Source organism: Myotis lucifugus, unplaced genomic scaffold (genome assembly GCF_000147115.1).
Source record: "Myotis lucifugus unplaced genomic scaffold, Myoluc2.0 scaffold_63, whole genome shotgun sequence".
NCBI lineage: Eukaryota > Metazoa > Chordata > Mammalia > Chiroptera > Vespertilionidae > Myotis > Myotis lucifugus.
Window position 1 is genome coordinate 4,112,232 of NW_005871111.1, and position 14,854 is coordinate 4,127,085.

The 14,854-nt window shown below is 41.7% G+C and overlaps 1 protein-coding gene across 5 annotated transcripts in view; it reads left to right on the forward strand.

Annotated features, from left to right (window-relative positions):
• Positions 1 to 14,854, forward strand: part of DNAJC6 (DnaJ heat shock protein family (Hsp40) member C6) — a 125,722-nt gene that overhangs the window by 76,814 nt on the left and 34,054 nt on the right. For 3 of the 5 annotated variants that reach the window (XM_023754676.1, XM_006089787.3, XM_006089785.3), the window contains exons 2-5: positions 2,032 to 2,182; positions 3,475 to 3,524; positions 3,628 to 3,776; positions 11,020 to 11,142. In XM_023754676.1, the coding sequence (XP_023610444.1) occupies positions 2,032 to 2,182; positions 3,475 to 3,524; positions 3,628 to 3,776; positions 11,020 to 11,142 (473 nt within the window). Of the gene's footprint in view, positions 1 to 2,031; positions 2,183 to 3,474; positions 3,525 to 3,554; positions 3,777 to 11,019; positions 11,143 to 14,854 lie in introns of those variants that run through there. The other 2 variants (XM_023754678.1, XM_023754677.1) reach the window with 2 other exon arrangements.

Below are 14,854 nucleotides of genomic sequence, written 5' to 3' on the forward strand. Positions count from 1 at the left end.
GTGGTACCAGCATAGGTGAATTTTAAATAATGGTGGGTGAAAAAAAATGAAGTTGCAAACAGAAAACCATTTATATATGGCTTGAAATCATGAAGAACAATCTATATATATAAAAGCCTAAGCGACTGAATGACTGAACGACCAAACAATGGGTCTACTGGTCGCTATGACGTGCACTGACTACCAGGGGGCAGACGCTCAAAGCAGGAGCTGCCCCCTGGGTCAGTGTGCTCCCACAGTGGGAGTGTCACTCAGCTGACCAATGGGCACCAGAAGCAGGGCTCACAGCTGGTGAGTGCTGCTGTGGTGGTGTGAGCCTCTCCTGATGGGGACTGACTGGGTGCGAGCCCGTGGCAGGCGCAGTGGGGCCAAGATGAGCGGGAGTGGCAGGCAGGAGTGGCAGGTGGCGGCAGATTGCTGGTTTCAGCCCATTCCCCCCAAGCCACGCTGAGGAACCCCACCAGTGCATGAATCCGTGCACCGGGCCTCTAGTATTAATATATTGCAAATGTTACCCACTTATGTAATAAAAGTCTAAAGAAATTATTTGGCCCTAGCTGGTTTGGTTCAGTGGGTAGAGCGTCAGCCTAAAGGGTCCCCAGTTCGATTATGGTCCAGGGCACATGCCTGGGTTGTGGGCTTGATCCCCAGTGTGAGGCGTGCAGGAGGCAGCCAATCAATGATTTTCTCTCATCATTGATGTTTCTCTCTCTCTCTTCTTCTCTCTGAAGTCAATTAAAAAAATTTAAAAAAAAAGAAATTATTTGGAATGATAAATATTAAATCCAGGGTAGTATTAAGAGAAAAATGAGGGGGCGTGGTTAGAAAGGTTGCCTAGAGCTCAAATCCCAGCTCTGCCAATTACTTACTAGCTGTATATCCTTAGACAAGTTTCTGATCTATAAAATGGAATAGTATTACCTACCTCATAGGTATGCTGTAGATTAAATGAGTGAGTACAGGTAAAATACTTAGAATAATACCTAGCAGATAGTAAGTGCTACATAAGTTTTAGTGCATAATAGTAGTATAGCTAAAGTCTATTACCCCTAGATATATTAGGAACTATGCTAATAGTTTTCTGTGCACTCATTTAACTGTTTCCTGTGAAGTAGGCATGCCTGTGCTATCTAGTAGATAGAGGCCAGGGATGCTGCTAAACACCCTACAATGCACAGGGCAGTCCCCCTCCCTGGCAAAGAAGTATTTGACTCCAAATGTTGATAGTGCCAAGGCTGAGGAACTCTGAGCTAACTCCAAGGAGCCAGCAAGTACAGTTTTAAGAAGCTGGAAGGGAGGAGAACCTGAAATACTTGACAAATAACACTAATGACCATCATGCATCCTCAGGCCTAAAAGCTGTCAGAAAGGCCCTTCAGAAGGTATTTTCCATGATGAAGGTGAACTATTACTTTGAGAGATAGCCATGCGGCGGCCGGCTCTTCTAACACAGCCAACTCCATCAAAGGGCAGAGGAGACCCCCCGGACTCACCTTGGCCATGTCTCTGAAGCAGCACTGTCTGAAAGACGTATAATGCTGGCCACATCTATAATTTCAAGTTTTCCATTATCCACATTAAAAAAGTTAAAAGGAACCAATGAAATTAATTTACTAGTATAATCTATTTAATTCGATATATCCAAAATACTATCATTTCAACATGTAATCAGGGTAAAATACTGAGATCTTTCACTCGTGCATCCCGCCCCGCCCCCCCCAACACACACTGTCTTTGACATTTGGTGTGTGTTTTATGTTTGGACTAGCCACATTGTAAGTGCTCAGTCGGCACATCTGCCTAGTGCTTCCAGTTCTGGTTGTGCTGCTCTGGAAGGCTCTGTTCCTGGGACTTAGTGAAGACGGGCAGCTCTGCTGTAACCCAGAGTCAGTGAGCTGAGAGCAGGATGTGACTTCCAGGAATGTCTGCCCCAGACTGCCAAAGATGGTCTGCACATGTTTCAGGATCAAAGAGGGGTTGGTTTTCTGTGTGGTCTGTGCCGTCAGCTCCTTTTCTGTTTCTCATTGGCAGGTGCCTCGTCCCCAGACATGGAGCCCAGCTATGGGGGAGGCCTCTTTGACATGGTGAAAGGAGGTGCAGGCAGGCTCTTCAGTAACCTAAAGGACAACCTGAAAGACACCCTCAAAGACACATCTTCCAGAGTTATACAATCTGTTACCAGGTATGTGTGTTCTTCCTGGTTGAGTTAATGGACCTTCGTGGCCTCAAAGGATCTGGTTACCTGTCAACTACTTGTCTGGCTCAAAGACTGGCAGTTTTGTGATGTAATTTCATGGGATCTGGTTGACTGAGCAGTGTCACCCACGCCATAAGTGGCTACAAGCACAGGCTGGGAGGCCTCAGCTCACTGGTACATGAGAGCACAGTGGGTTGTCATCCCTGGCCTTCGAACCCAGCATCCTGAGTTCTAGTGCATTATCTGCTCTTGTTAACCATGTGACCTAAAGCAACTTCATTAACCTCTCTGAGCTTTACTTTTATACCCTGGTAGGATTTGTGCCTTTGGGTGTTTGAGAATTAAATGAGGTAATCGTGTCTATACAATCTGAATAAACAATACTCATGTATTGCCATCAAAACAGAATTTTGTTTTTGTATCTTAATAGCCCTTTAGAATTTATTTACTGGGAGAAGTTTTCTATTCTTCATTGTATGAAACTTCTACAAGCAGACCATATGAATTTTTTTTATTCTTAGTTATTAGAAAGTTTTAGGGTCACTTTAAGTTATAGTGTGTAGTTTTAAATCAGAAATTCAAATGTCAAGTCCAGTCTTGGCCAGTTTGGCTCAGTGGATAGAGCATCAGCCTGTGGACGGAAGGGTCCTGGGTTCGATTCCATACCCTGGTTGCAGGCTTGATCCCTGGCCCCGGGGCACGTGTGGGAGGCAACCAAGCAATTGATGTTACTCTCTCTCTCTCCTGTCCACTCTCTCTAAAATCAATGGAAAAATATCATCAGATGAGGATTAACAGAAATTCAGATATTAAGTCCAATATACTGATCAACATTTTAATCTTTGTTCAAAGGTAAAACTTATCCCTTCCCTCCAATCCTCAGCCAGGGCCTGGTAGGCAGAGAAAGGATGTCCTTTGTTCTTTCTCCATCACTTCCTCCCCTGACACCTATGGGTGATATTTCCCTATAGGCAGAGAGCCTGGAATGATGATTGTTAATAAATAAGCACTGTTTTCTGAGTGGATTCTGTTCATAAAGTGGCATCTGTTTGTAAAGACTCTGGGGGTGCACAGGTTGGAGCAGTACATTTAAGCCACTGAGGGTGTGGGCTGCCTTCTCTTAACAATGCTCCCTTGTTGGAGAGAAGGCTTAGGGAAGTCAGAATAGGCCGGCTAGCGGGAAGTGTCCCCGGTGATGATGCGAAAGTGATTGAGAGAGAGCAGCCATGGCATCTGTAGATCATTTTAATGAGTGCCCTTCCTTGTCTTGCTTTTAGCTACACGAAGGGAGATTTAGACTTCACTTATGTTACCTCCAGAATTATTGGTAAGTTTCTCATGTGTCTTTACTGCTTAGACCCAGCTTTCAATTGCTGCTCATCACCACAACCCAGCTGTCTAACCTGCCTTCTTTCTGTGTGACCCTCCAGTGATGTCCTTTCCTCTGGACAACGTTGACATAGGATTCAGGAATCAGGTTGATGACATTCGGAGCTTTTTGGATTCCAGACATCTTGACCACTACACGGTGTACAATCTGTCGCCCAAGTCCTATCGAACTGCCAAGTTTCACAGCAGGGTAAGGAAGTTTCGCTCTGGGATCGCATGGTTGAAGACATAACAGGGTATTTCTCCTCTTAAGAGCTATCCTCAAAGCCTTTACCCTGTGGCACATGAAGCTGAAAAACGATACACTGTGCACATTTCTAGCCACAAAATATTTATTAGACTTTAATGGTATATTCTGAAGATTTTTTTGGGGGGGTGAAGATATTTATCTGTCAATGAAATACCATCTAAGTTGGGGCCTCACACCAGTTGTGGTTGGTTGCTCAATTGTTAGGGTGCATTGCTGTGAGGCTCAGTTGGAGCTTGAACTGCTACATAAAGCATTTGGCTACCTTTATACTACAACACTCATCATGCCTTTACCTGTCCTTATTGCTACCTGGGCATCGCGATGAGACAGAGTAGCTAGACCAGTACAGACATACTAGTATTAATGGGAATAGCCTGCTGACATTCAGTAAAATTGCTTCTTTCAGAAGTGAAGAAAGCGCATAAATAGCCTACATTGCAGGTTTGGTAATCCTATTACTAATATTAATAGTAGTGAGTGCAGCAGCCAACACTTACAGAGTATGTACACCGTGCTGGTGACTTGACATGCAGTATCTCATTACATTCTCTTAACAGCCCTCTGAAGTAGATGGAGAAACAGAGGCACAAAGAGATAAGGTAACTTGCCCAAGACCACACCGTTAGGACTGACACTGTTACCTGGGAAAGCTAGATTTCTTCTAAAGGAGCTTTTTCAAATAGGCTGAGAAATATTCCTCGTTCAGAAGCTATGAGAGCTGGCTTGGGTTTGAATCTAATATCAAGCCTGGTATTCCTGGTCACTGAATTCTTTTTGTTTTAAATTACAATTATTGGGATAACATTATAACTTTATATAAGTTTCAAGTGTACAATCCTAGAATACATCGTCTGTATATTACATTGTGTGTGCACCACCCAAAGTCTAGTCTCCTTCTGTCCCTGAATTCTTGATTTACTCACCAAGATAAGGCTTTTTCTCTCTCAAGAACATCTTCAAATATTTTGACTTAGCCTTTAGATATGATTGTTTCTGCAACTCCATTTGGGTCTCGTAATAAATAGGAAGGGTTTTTTATACCTTGGACCCTTTAAAAGTGAAACTTAACTTCTAATATTTAAGATGGTAGCTGATGGCCTATGCTGTGTATCTAGCACCTCAGCTTTGATGCCAGAACACATTGTGCTCCAAATCTCAGTTGCCATTGATCGTGTCTGGGCCTCTGTTTCCAGATCTGAGGTTGATCTGCATGCTTTCTAAGATTCCTGCCCCAATGTGCAATATGAAAAGGGAGGGTTTTGTTACGGACTCGTCTTCTCAGAGTGTTCCCCAAATAGCAGGAGGTAACCCAGCGGTTCTCAAACTTTAGTGTACATCAGTCACCTGGAGGGCTTGGTAAACACCCAGGCCCAGCACTGCAGATTCAGCAGGACAGGGGTGCAGCGAGATTCTGCATCGCTAACAACTTCCTGGTGCTACTCCTCTGTTGCCATGGGGACCACTCTGAGAAGCGCTAATGAAACCACTCTGAAGTGGTTTATTCTAAACTGGCATTCTCTAATGGATAGTTTAAGTGCAGCTCCTTCAAATTCTCTATACTTAACTGCCCTTCCAACTCTTATTCCATCTATTACCTAATGCAGAGCAAGTGATGTCAAACAAGATGTGGGTAGATATTCTGTTTCTAACTCAGATGCAAATCTTTTGAATTGATTTTTTTTCTTGTTTGGAGACAAAGTCAGTGGCATCATTTTTAAAACGAAGGGACTGTGGAACATCCTGCACAATATTTCATAGAAATTTTATTTGATCTGAAAAGATTTGTGATAGTCTGGAACATTTTCCTTCTGAAAGCAAATAAAAATATAATACCATTATAGAAGCATTCATTCATATGAAGATGTCTCTTTGGGTAGTATTTATAAAAACAGTCACTACAAAGATATTTAAAGAAAGCTATCTATTAGCGTAACTATGTATTTTGTGACCAATCTTAACAATCTTACCAAAGGAACCAGGAATTAATTACACATTGACTTAAAACTGCCACAGGCTGCTAGCTCTCACTTGCCTTAAAAGGGCAAGAAGCATGTTTATTTGATTTGATACCTAGAATAGTGCCTGGAATGGCTAAACATTTCTCAGACAAATGAATGTGTCAAGGACTGTTAAACACATAGATATAAAATAAATATTTGGTTCTTGTTCCCAAGGCACATAAGCCTAGTTTGAGAGAGAATCCAAGACATTCTAAAGACAACTGCAAATAATATGTACAGTACCTACTGAGGGAGATTAGCGAAGGGAGACAGGAGTGAGAGCTGGACCTTGAAGCATGAGTAAGTCTTGTATAGGTGAAAGGTGTGGTGTTATTTCTATTTTTTAAAAAATATTTTTATTGATTTCAGAAAGGAAGAGAGAGATAGAAACATCAATGATCAGAGAGAATCATTGATCAGCTTCCTCCTGCACACCCACTACTGGGGGTCAAGCCTGCAACACAGGCATATACCCTTTACCGGAATCGAACCCTTCAGTTCGCAGTCCAACGCTCTATCCACTAAGCCAAACCAGCTAGGGCTGGTGTTATTTCTTTTCCACGCAAATTGTAGAATGTGTCTTACAAGGTTCTTCATGATCTGGCCTCTGCCTGCCTCTCTGGCTTCACCTTTCACTGTTCTTATGCCCAGAACACCCAGGCTCCAACCAGGGAACACACACACTGTCTCTGCATGAGCTGCTCTCTCTCCCTAAAAAGCCATCCATTGTCACACCGCCCCCACCCCTTCCTTGTTTACCTAACTTCACTAAGGGGAGGAATTCCACAAAGCTTTTCCAATCCTTTCTCCCTAAAACACAGGAATGCATGACACCGTAGCCCTTTGCAGACAGTCCCAGAACTCTGCCGAATAGATCTAGACCCTCTGGCGAAGCTCCTGCAAGCCTCAGGGAGACAGTCCCCAAACCTGGGTCTATTCATCTTAGCTCTGCTTCTGATGTGGCTTTTTTTTCAAGCTCCTAGTTCTTTCTCTCCTCAGTACTAACACTATGCATTGGTTTGCATCTCATTGTTGCATTACTTAGAAAAGTTCTCTTATTTCTCATCTTGCAGTCCATGAAGACCGAAACCATTTCCTCCTCCTTTCAGATCAGTGGAGGGCTAGGTCTGCAGTTAAATATTATTTTAATAAGTGTATATGGCAGAGTGTTCCATAAATAGCCAGTGTTGGAAAAGAGTAAATAGAAGACTGGTTTTATTTATAGACTCACAGGAGTCCTGCTCTGTCTTTATTGCTGAACTCAGTTGCTTTACATTTGTAGCATGTGATATGTGCTTGGGGATACGGGTAGTGGTGGCAAAGACAAGCTGTTTCTATGCTATTGTCAATAAATGGAAAGTGGGATGAATGGCCACCAAACCTAGCCTGGCTCTAAAGTTCTAATGTCTGACTAAGGCATTTCAGTGCCTCTGAGCTTCCTTCTCCCTCTGCAGGAAGGAAGGTGTGCTGTTGGTAGCATAGAAAAAAGAACCCCATTGGCTGGCCGGTGTGCTCAGTAGTTGAGCGTCCACCCCTGAACCAGGAGGTTATGGTTCGATTCCCCATCAGGGCACATGCCTGGTTGTGGGCTTGATCCCCAGGAAGGGGGGTGGGGGGGAGCGTTGTAGGAAGCAGCCAATCAGTGATTCTCTCTCATCGATGTTTCTACTTCTCCCTTCCTCTATGAAATCAATTTTTTTATTAAAAGAACCCCAGGTGATTCTTTTAGACTCTCCCTTCATGTTGACTTTTTCCAAACCTCATTTTCTTGTAGGATTTCTTCCCTTTGGGGAATGACTTGATTTTTTGAAAATATATTAACAACTTGGGCTTCTTTAAGAGGTCATGATTGTTTGCAGGTGAGCCCCCTTTTCCCCCTTTTTCTTCCAGAGTTCACATAAGTTCCCCAGTGTTTCTGCTTTGGTTTGCTGGTTGGTGGGGGGGTCAGCCATAGAGCAGTGATGCCTCAGCTTTCCCGCTGCCACCATGCCTCAGTGTAAGGACGGGGAGTAAAGGGGTAGAAAGAAATCCCCGGCCTGGGAGCCAGAGGGCTGTGGATCCCCACATCGTAGCTCTGTCAACTTCGGTGACTTGAATGTCTTAACCCTAGTAAATTGTGGCCATTACATGAAACCCCACAAATGTATGATGGGATTGTAGCAAATATTCGTTAGACAGTATGGTATAATAGAAAGCTCCCAAATTTACTGTTTTTATAACATGCACAAATTTAAACTTCAGAAATGTCCCTAGGTTCCTATCTCAGCTGTTCCTCTTCCTGGGCAAGTTACTCTACTGCACTTGAGACTCAGTGTTCCCCTCTGTAAAATGGGGATGACAATAAGAATACCTGGCTCACTAATACTTAGGACATTTTCTCTAGGTTTGCTTAAGAAGGAGATCTGACAGCAGTGCCTGCCGTAGAGTAAGCATTCAGTAAGTGGTAGCCATGATTCGCAGGGGTAATAATAAAATGCCACAATAAATGATTGACTGAAATACCCCTGTCCTCCAAAAATGGTTTCAGATTCTGAAAACACTTGATATGGCTCTTCAGTCTGATTTTCCATAGCCCCTTTTGCTCTAAATGCTCAGCAAGTTGGATGCTTGTGCCGTCTTATCTTGTGCTTGGGGCGACAGACAGATGAACATTGAATGGCATCCAGCCCGGGTTCTGTTTTGGCCTCTTTCCCCACTGGGTGACATCATGGCAGCCTTGTAATCCATATGGCGTGTTCTGTGCCCTGCAGCTCCGGGAGGTGCTCAAAGGGACTGGAGATGGCACTGTGAAGTGTCACCTGCCCTAAGACAGTGGCACTTATGGCAGGCATGAAGCTGTGAACCCCAGAGAGAGAGAGAGAGAGAGAGAGAGAGAGAGATATGGGGGGGGGATAGCTTATAGTGACTGAATTCCTTTTTAGAATGTTTAGGGTTTGTTTATGCCTTAATGATTTTTCCCCTTTAGACAGAGCACATGCTTTAAAAAATTCTAATTGTATGTTTGCCTAATGATGTACAATTATATATCAAGTAAATATGTAATTATAGAGCACTTTAAATTAATATTATTTACTTGATTGATTTCATTGTTCTGGAGCTGTTAGTCTATTGTGCTAAGAACAATTTGGTAACTTTTGGCTGAGGCTCATTATAGATAGTAACAGTGTTTGTGTGGGTGACATACAGTTTCTAAAAGGTTTAAAAGTATTATCTGGGAGCCCTAGCAAACCAAACAGATTGCTCCTACTTCCCTTGCTCCACTGTTAAATATTAGGAGTTTGAGACATTTGGGTTTTCTTAGGCCAGTGGCGTTAGTGTGGTAGAGCACTTTCTGATGACAGCATCCGCACAAAACCTGCTCTTTCTCCAGAATTCCCTACATCAGCAAATGGCACCTGCTCCCATTCTTTTATCCAGCCATTCACGCTGGAAGCCTGGAGTCATCCCTGACTCTCTCTCATCTCTCTTTTAAGTACACCCCTCCTCACTCATGCACTGCCACCATGGGATCCATCACCTACTCTCATGTATAGGTATTCCACTTCCTCTTTACTCCTTAATCCCTCAAGTTTTTTGCACCCCGCTGCTACTCGTCTAGGCCTAAGCCCCCACCATCCCTTCCTTAGACTTCTCAGCAGCCTCCTCACTGATCTCTCTGACTACTCTCATGTCATTCATATCCATTACTAATACTGGATCTTTTTTAAAAAATATATATTATTGATTTTTCACAGAAAGGAAGAGAGAGGGATAGAGAGTTAGAAACATCGATGAGAGAAACATCGATCAGCTGCCTCCTGCACACCCCCTACTGGGGATATGCCTGCAAGCAAGGCACATGCCCTTGGCTGGAATCGAACCTGGGACCTTTCAGTCCGCAGGCCGATGCTCTATCCACTGAGCCAAACCGGTCAGGGCCTAATACTGGATCTTGAGGGTTCTTTGGAAAAATGCAGATCTGAGCATCACTCTCTTACTTTACCCAGCTCCTAACAAGGCCTGACCCCCTTCAGTTTACACTCCCACCATACAGGGTTTCATTCATTTTTTCCCCAAAAACATTTTTGGCTCTGTCTGACCTCAGGGCTTTGAATTGGCAGTTACCGGATACAATAATAGTAATAGCTACATTTATTGATCACGTTGTGTGTGTCATATGCTGAGCTAAGCCCTTGAAATACATTCTCATGTAGTACCCACAACCCTGTCAGATAGGTAGGTAGGTATCATTTACCACATTTCACAAAGAAAGGCTTAAAGAGGTCACAAAGGTTGCCCAAGTCTAAGCTTCTCTTTGTTATGTATTGAATTAGTGAATATCTAATCAGTTGAGGCTGATGTCTAGTATTTTGAGGGGAACAATAATCTCAACCAGTGTACTGCGGCAGTACAATGATTTATAGTCAGAAAACCAAGTTGCAGTGCTGGCATTGACCAGCAGTGTGATTTTAGACAAGACAACCTCTGAGAGTGAGTCTTCTCATCTGCAAAATGGGGATCATATCAATACCTCTCTTAAATGGTTGCTGATTAGATTAGAATAGAGCCAAGCAGAACACAGTCGGGGCTCTATGACTGTTTCAATTACAATTGACATGCAATAGGATGTGTTAAATGAATATGTGTGTTAGATGAATAAAATGTTGGAGGTTGGCCCCATGGTGTTGTGAGTCCCTTCATTAAGAGAGGAAGAAATAAGAGCCCTGAACTAGGTTTGGCTCACTTTCATGTGCTCATGAGAGCTGGTATAAAATTAGGAACAGTGCAGGATTTATAAGATAAACCTATAATTAAACATCTAGTAGGCAGGTAAAAACATTGTATACTTAACAGACATTAAATTTAGAGCTTTGTGCAGTGGGTAGTATTCTAGCCAATGAGGTATATCTGAGGCATAATTATTGTTAATTGAAATACAAATCTGGGTAACCTTACAGAATAAAAATAAAATCCAAATATATAGTTTAAGTGATCTCGCTGAATTTAAAATGTATTTTAAAATGTGTTTTCATACCCTTATAGAAACAGAATTTTTTAATGAAAAAATTGCTGGATTAAGTAACTCTTCTTCCATTCTCAGTTGTTCCTGAGGATAGAGTATCACTCCCCGAAGCAGTTGTTTGGCGTCCTGTTGGAGAGGAAGTCATGAAGGGAACTCATTTCCTTTTACTGTGTTCCCTTAGGTTTCAGAATGCAGTTGGCCCATTAGGCAAGCCCCCAGTCTGCACAACCTCTTTGCTGTGTGTCGGAACATGTATAACTGGCTACTGCAGAATCCCAAAAACGTCTGTGTTGTCCACTGCTTGGTGAGTGACCTTTGTTGTTGTCATTGTCCTCAGTTATTTGGTACAGTTCAGTCAAATACAGCTTGCCCTATGCAGACTGATGAGCAGGTAACATTTAAGTTGAATTATCATTTATTGAGATCCTACTTAGGAATTTGGTGATCTGAGGTATATGAAAATGAGGAATGACCTTATTATTCTTGCCTTAAAATTTGAGTATTCGTGGGAGAGGCAGACATATACACAGCCCGCATCATTTAGAGCCTCTAGAATGTGCTAAGTATTACAAAAGAGGTAGAAGCAAGAGCTGTGGGTGCACAGGAAACAATGTCATTGACCTTGTGTGAGTAAATTTGCCATAAGCACAATGAAATATTTATTTTTTCTTACTTTTTTAAAATATTTTTTTCAGTTACAGTTGACATGCAGTATTATTTTAGTTTCAGATGTGGGACATAGTGATTAGAGATTTATATAACTTACGTAGTGATCACCCTGAGAGGTCTAATACCCATCTGACACCATACATAGTCATTGCCATATTATTGACTGTATTCCTTGTGCTTTCCTTACTTTTTGTGTTTGAATAAAAATGAAATAAAATGACACCTATGCCCTTGTAAGTAGTCACAGAAAATATTGACTGTGTTTTACAGCAATTCCCAGTGGGACTGATGTCTTTGCTGACCACTGACTTTATACAGTCCATTTTTCTAACCCTTTTTTTCCAGAGGCCTCTTACCTATTGTTTAAAACTCAACTTCCAATAAAGTCATTTTGAGTATTTTCACAATATGGACATTTCCCCTGTATCTCTAAGTGCTTCTGTGGCATTTCATGCATTGCATCATCATATTGGTGAACTCCCACTCGACCATGAGTGCCTTACAGGCAAGAACTGTGTCTTTCTTTGCACCCCAAATAAAAAGGATTTTGAATAAATGGCTGACAATATAAGCAAATAAACACACAAATGGAATCTGAGCATAAATATTGGAAATATTCATTGCTTCTATAAACTTCAGGGTCTATATATTCTTACTATGATTTTACTTAGTGATTCTCCCTTTTATTCTTGAAAGCCAGTTGGCTAAGAGGGAAAAAAGCAGAATATTTCCGCTTCAAATACTTAACTTTTAATATAAAAACTAATAAAATTTTTTAAAAGACCAGCATGGCAAATAAAAGGAGGGACCCATATCTAAGCACCTAGAGCATATGAAAAGAGTGTCTGGAGAACTAAATCTTAAAAAGAATTAAGATTGAGAAAAGTGTATTTTTTAAAGAAAAATGTCCTTGGAATAAGGACAACAATAAAGGCTTGAGGCACATGGTATCATCTTATCTTAACTCCTTTATGCTGTTCCTTTATCAGCGAACAAATGTAGAGCAAGGAAGGGTGTAGCAGTAATTAAGACAAAGCTGATAGGTAGTGAGATAGTAAAAGAGCTTCACAATACTGAACAATATCTACTCTCTAGACTTCAATTATGGGACAGAATGCCCACAGCACAGGGAAAGCAATTATGGATCTGTTATGTAACATGAGGAAACTAGAAGAGGTGCCAGGCAAGCAAGGAGAGATTGCTTCTAAAAGACAGCGGAGGTTAATCCTGGAAAGTTACATCTGGTGAGGCTGATGGCAATTCAGGCAAAATTTTCATATAAGTTTTTGCACACATATTTTTTGCACAGATGATTTTTAACTCTTAGAAAAACACCAAAAAGTTATTCATATCAAACCACCTGAATATTTTTCAAAAAGACTAATACATTAGTAGAGATTATTGGATTTCTGCAAGATATTGACCAGTTTCTTATAATCAAGGTGGAGAAACTTGGACAAGGTTGTTACACATTTAGTGAACAACTAAACATTTAGTGAACATCATGGTTGAATATCTGCTTCCAAAGGTAGATGGCTAGTGGATCTGCAGCTTCCCAAGGTGCATTTGGTTTCCCTTTTAATTAACTTTTATTGGTTTCAGAGAGGAAGAGAGAGGGAGAGAGAGATAGAAATATCAATGATGAGAGAGAATCATTGATCAGCTGCCTCCTGCACACCCCACACTGGGGATCGAGCCTGCAAACCGGACATGGGTCCTGACTGGGAATTGAACCGGAGATCCCTAAGTTCATAGGTTGACATTCAATCACTGAGTCACATCTTCCAGGCTTAATTAACATTTTTTATGGCAATATAGAGATCAACCTTATCAATTTTCTCAGAATGGGAGATTCACATAATGAATCTGGATTTAAAAAGTTTTTAGAGATTAGTCATTTAACAAACTATGTGAAGTTAAACACAGGATAAATGTATTTTAAAAAAATATATACTTGTATTGATTTCAGAGAGGAAGGGAGAGGGAGAGAGAGATAGAAATATCAATGATGAGAGAGAATCATTGATCAGCTGCCTCCTGCATGCCCCCTACTGGGGATATAGAGCTCACAACCCATAGCCCTAGCAGATTTGGCTCAGTGGATAGAACATGGGCCTGTGGACTGAAGGATCCTGTGTTCAGTTTCGGTCAAGGGCCAGGTTGCAGGTTCGATCCCCAGTCGGGGCTTGCAGGAGGCAGCCAATCAATGATTCTCTGTCATCATTGATGTTTCTCTCTCACTCTCTCTTCCTCTCTGAAATCAATAAAAATATATTTTAAAAAGAAAAAGAAAAAAAGTGCCAATTAAAAGGAAATGTCTTTAAAAAATAAAATATTAAACATATTTGTCTATTAAAACAAATTAAAAAGAACTAGGGGTTTTAGTAGATAGAAAGTTCAATCAGAGTTTATGGTATGACTTAGCCTGCATTTAAACTAGCTTGGCCTGGGGTTATGTTAATAAAAACATAGTATCTGAACTAAGGAAGATGATGTTTCCTCTCTAGTTTGCTTAGAACACATGTCATAGTATGCATTTCACAATTGGGCAGCACACTTAAGGTTTTTTTAAACCATGAACAGAGACAATAGAGTGAAGGCCTGGGGTGAAGGGGTAGGGGCTGGATGGAAGAAGGTAAGGGGGGTGGAATGGGGGACATATGTAATACTGTCAACAACAACAATACACACACACACACACACACACGCAGGCACGCACACACACACACACACACTGGAGTCTTGTTCAGAGGAAGTACACCAAATAATGATGTCTCTTTAAATGGAATATCAGCCTGGCTGGTGTGGCTCAGTGGTTGAGCGTTGACCTATGAACCAGGAGGTCACAGTTTGATTCTCCGTCAGGGCACATGCCTGGATTTCATGCTTGATCCCTAGTGTGGGGTGTGCAGGAGGCAGCCAATCAATGATTCTTTCTCATCATTGATGTTTCTATCTCTCTCTCCTCTCCCTCTCTGAAATCAATAAAAATATATGTTTAAACGGAATATCAAATGAGGAAGAATTGAAGAGATTGTGTATTAGTGTTCTCCAGGGAAACAAAACCAATGGGATGGATGTGTGTGTGTGTGTGTGTGTGTGTGTGTGTGTGTGTGTATGTATATATATGGAGAAAGAGAAATACATATATGAAATTTATTATAGGAATTGGCTTGTGTGGTTATGAAGGCCAAGAAGTTCCACAGTCTGCAAGCTGGAGAAGCAGGAAGGCCAATGGTATCATTAGTCTGTGTCTGAAGGCCTCATAACTAAGGGGGCTGCTGGTGTAAGTCCAGGAGTCTGAAGGTCCCCAAACCAGAAGCTCCGATGCCTGAGGGCAGGGGAAG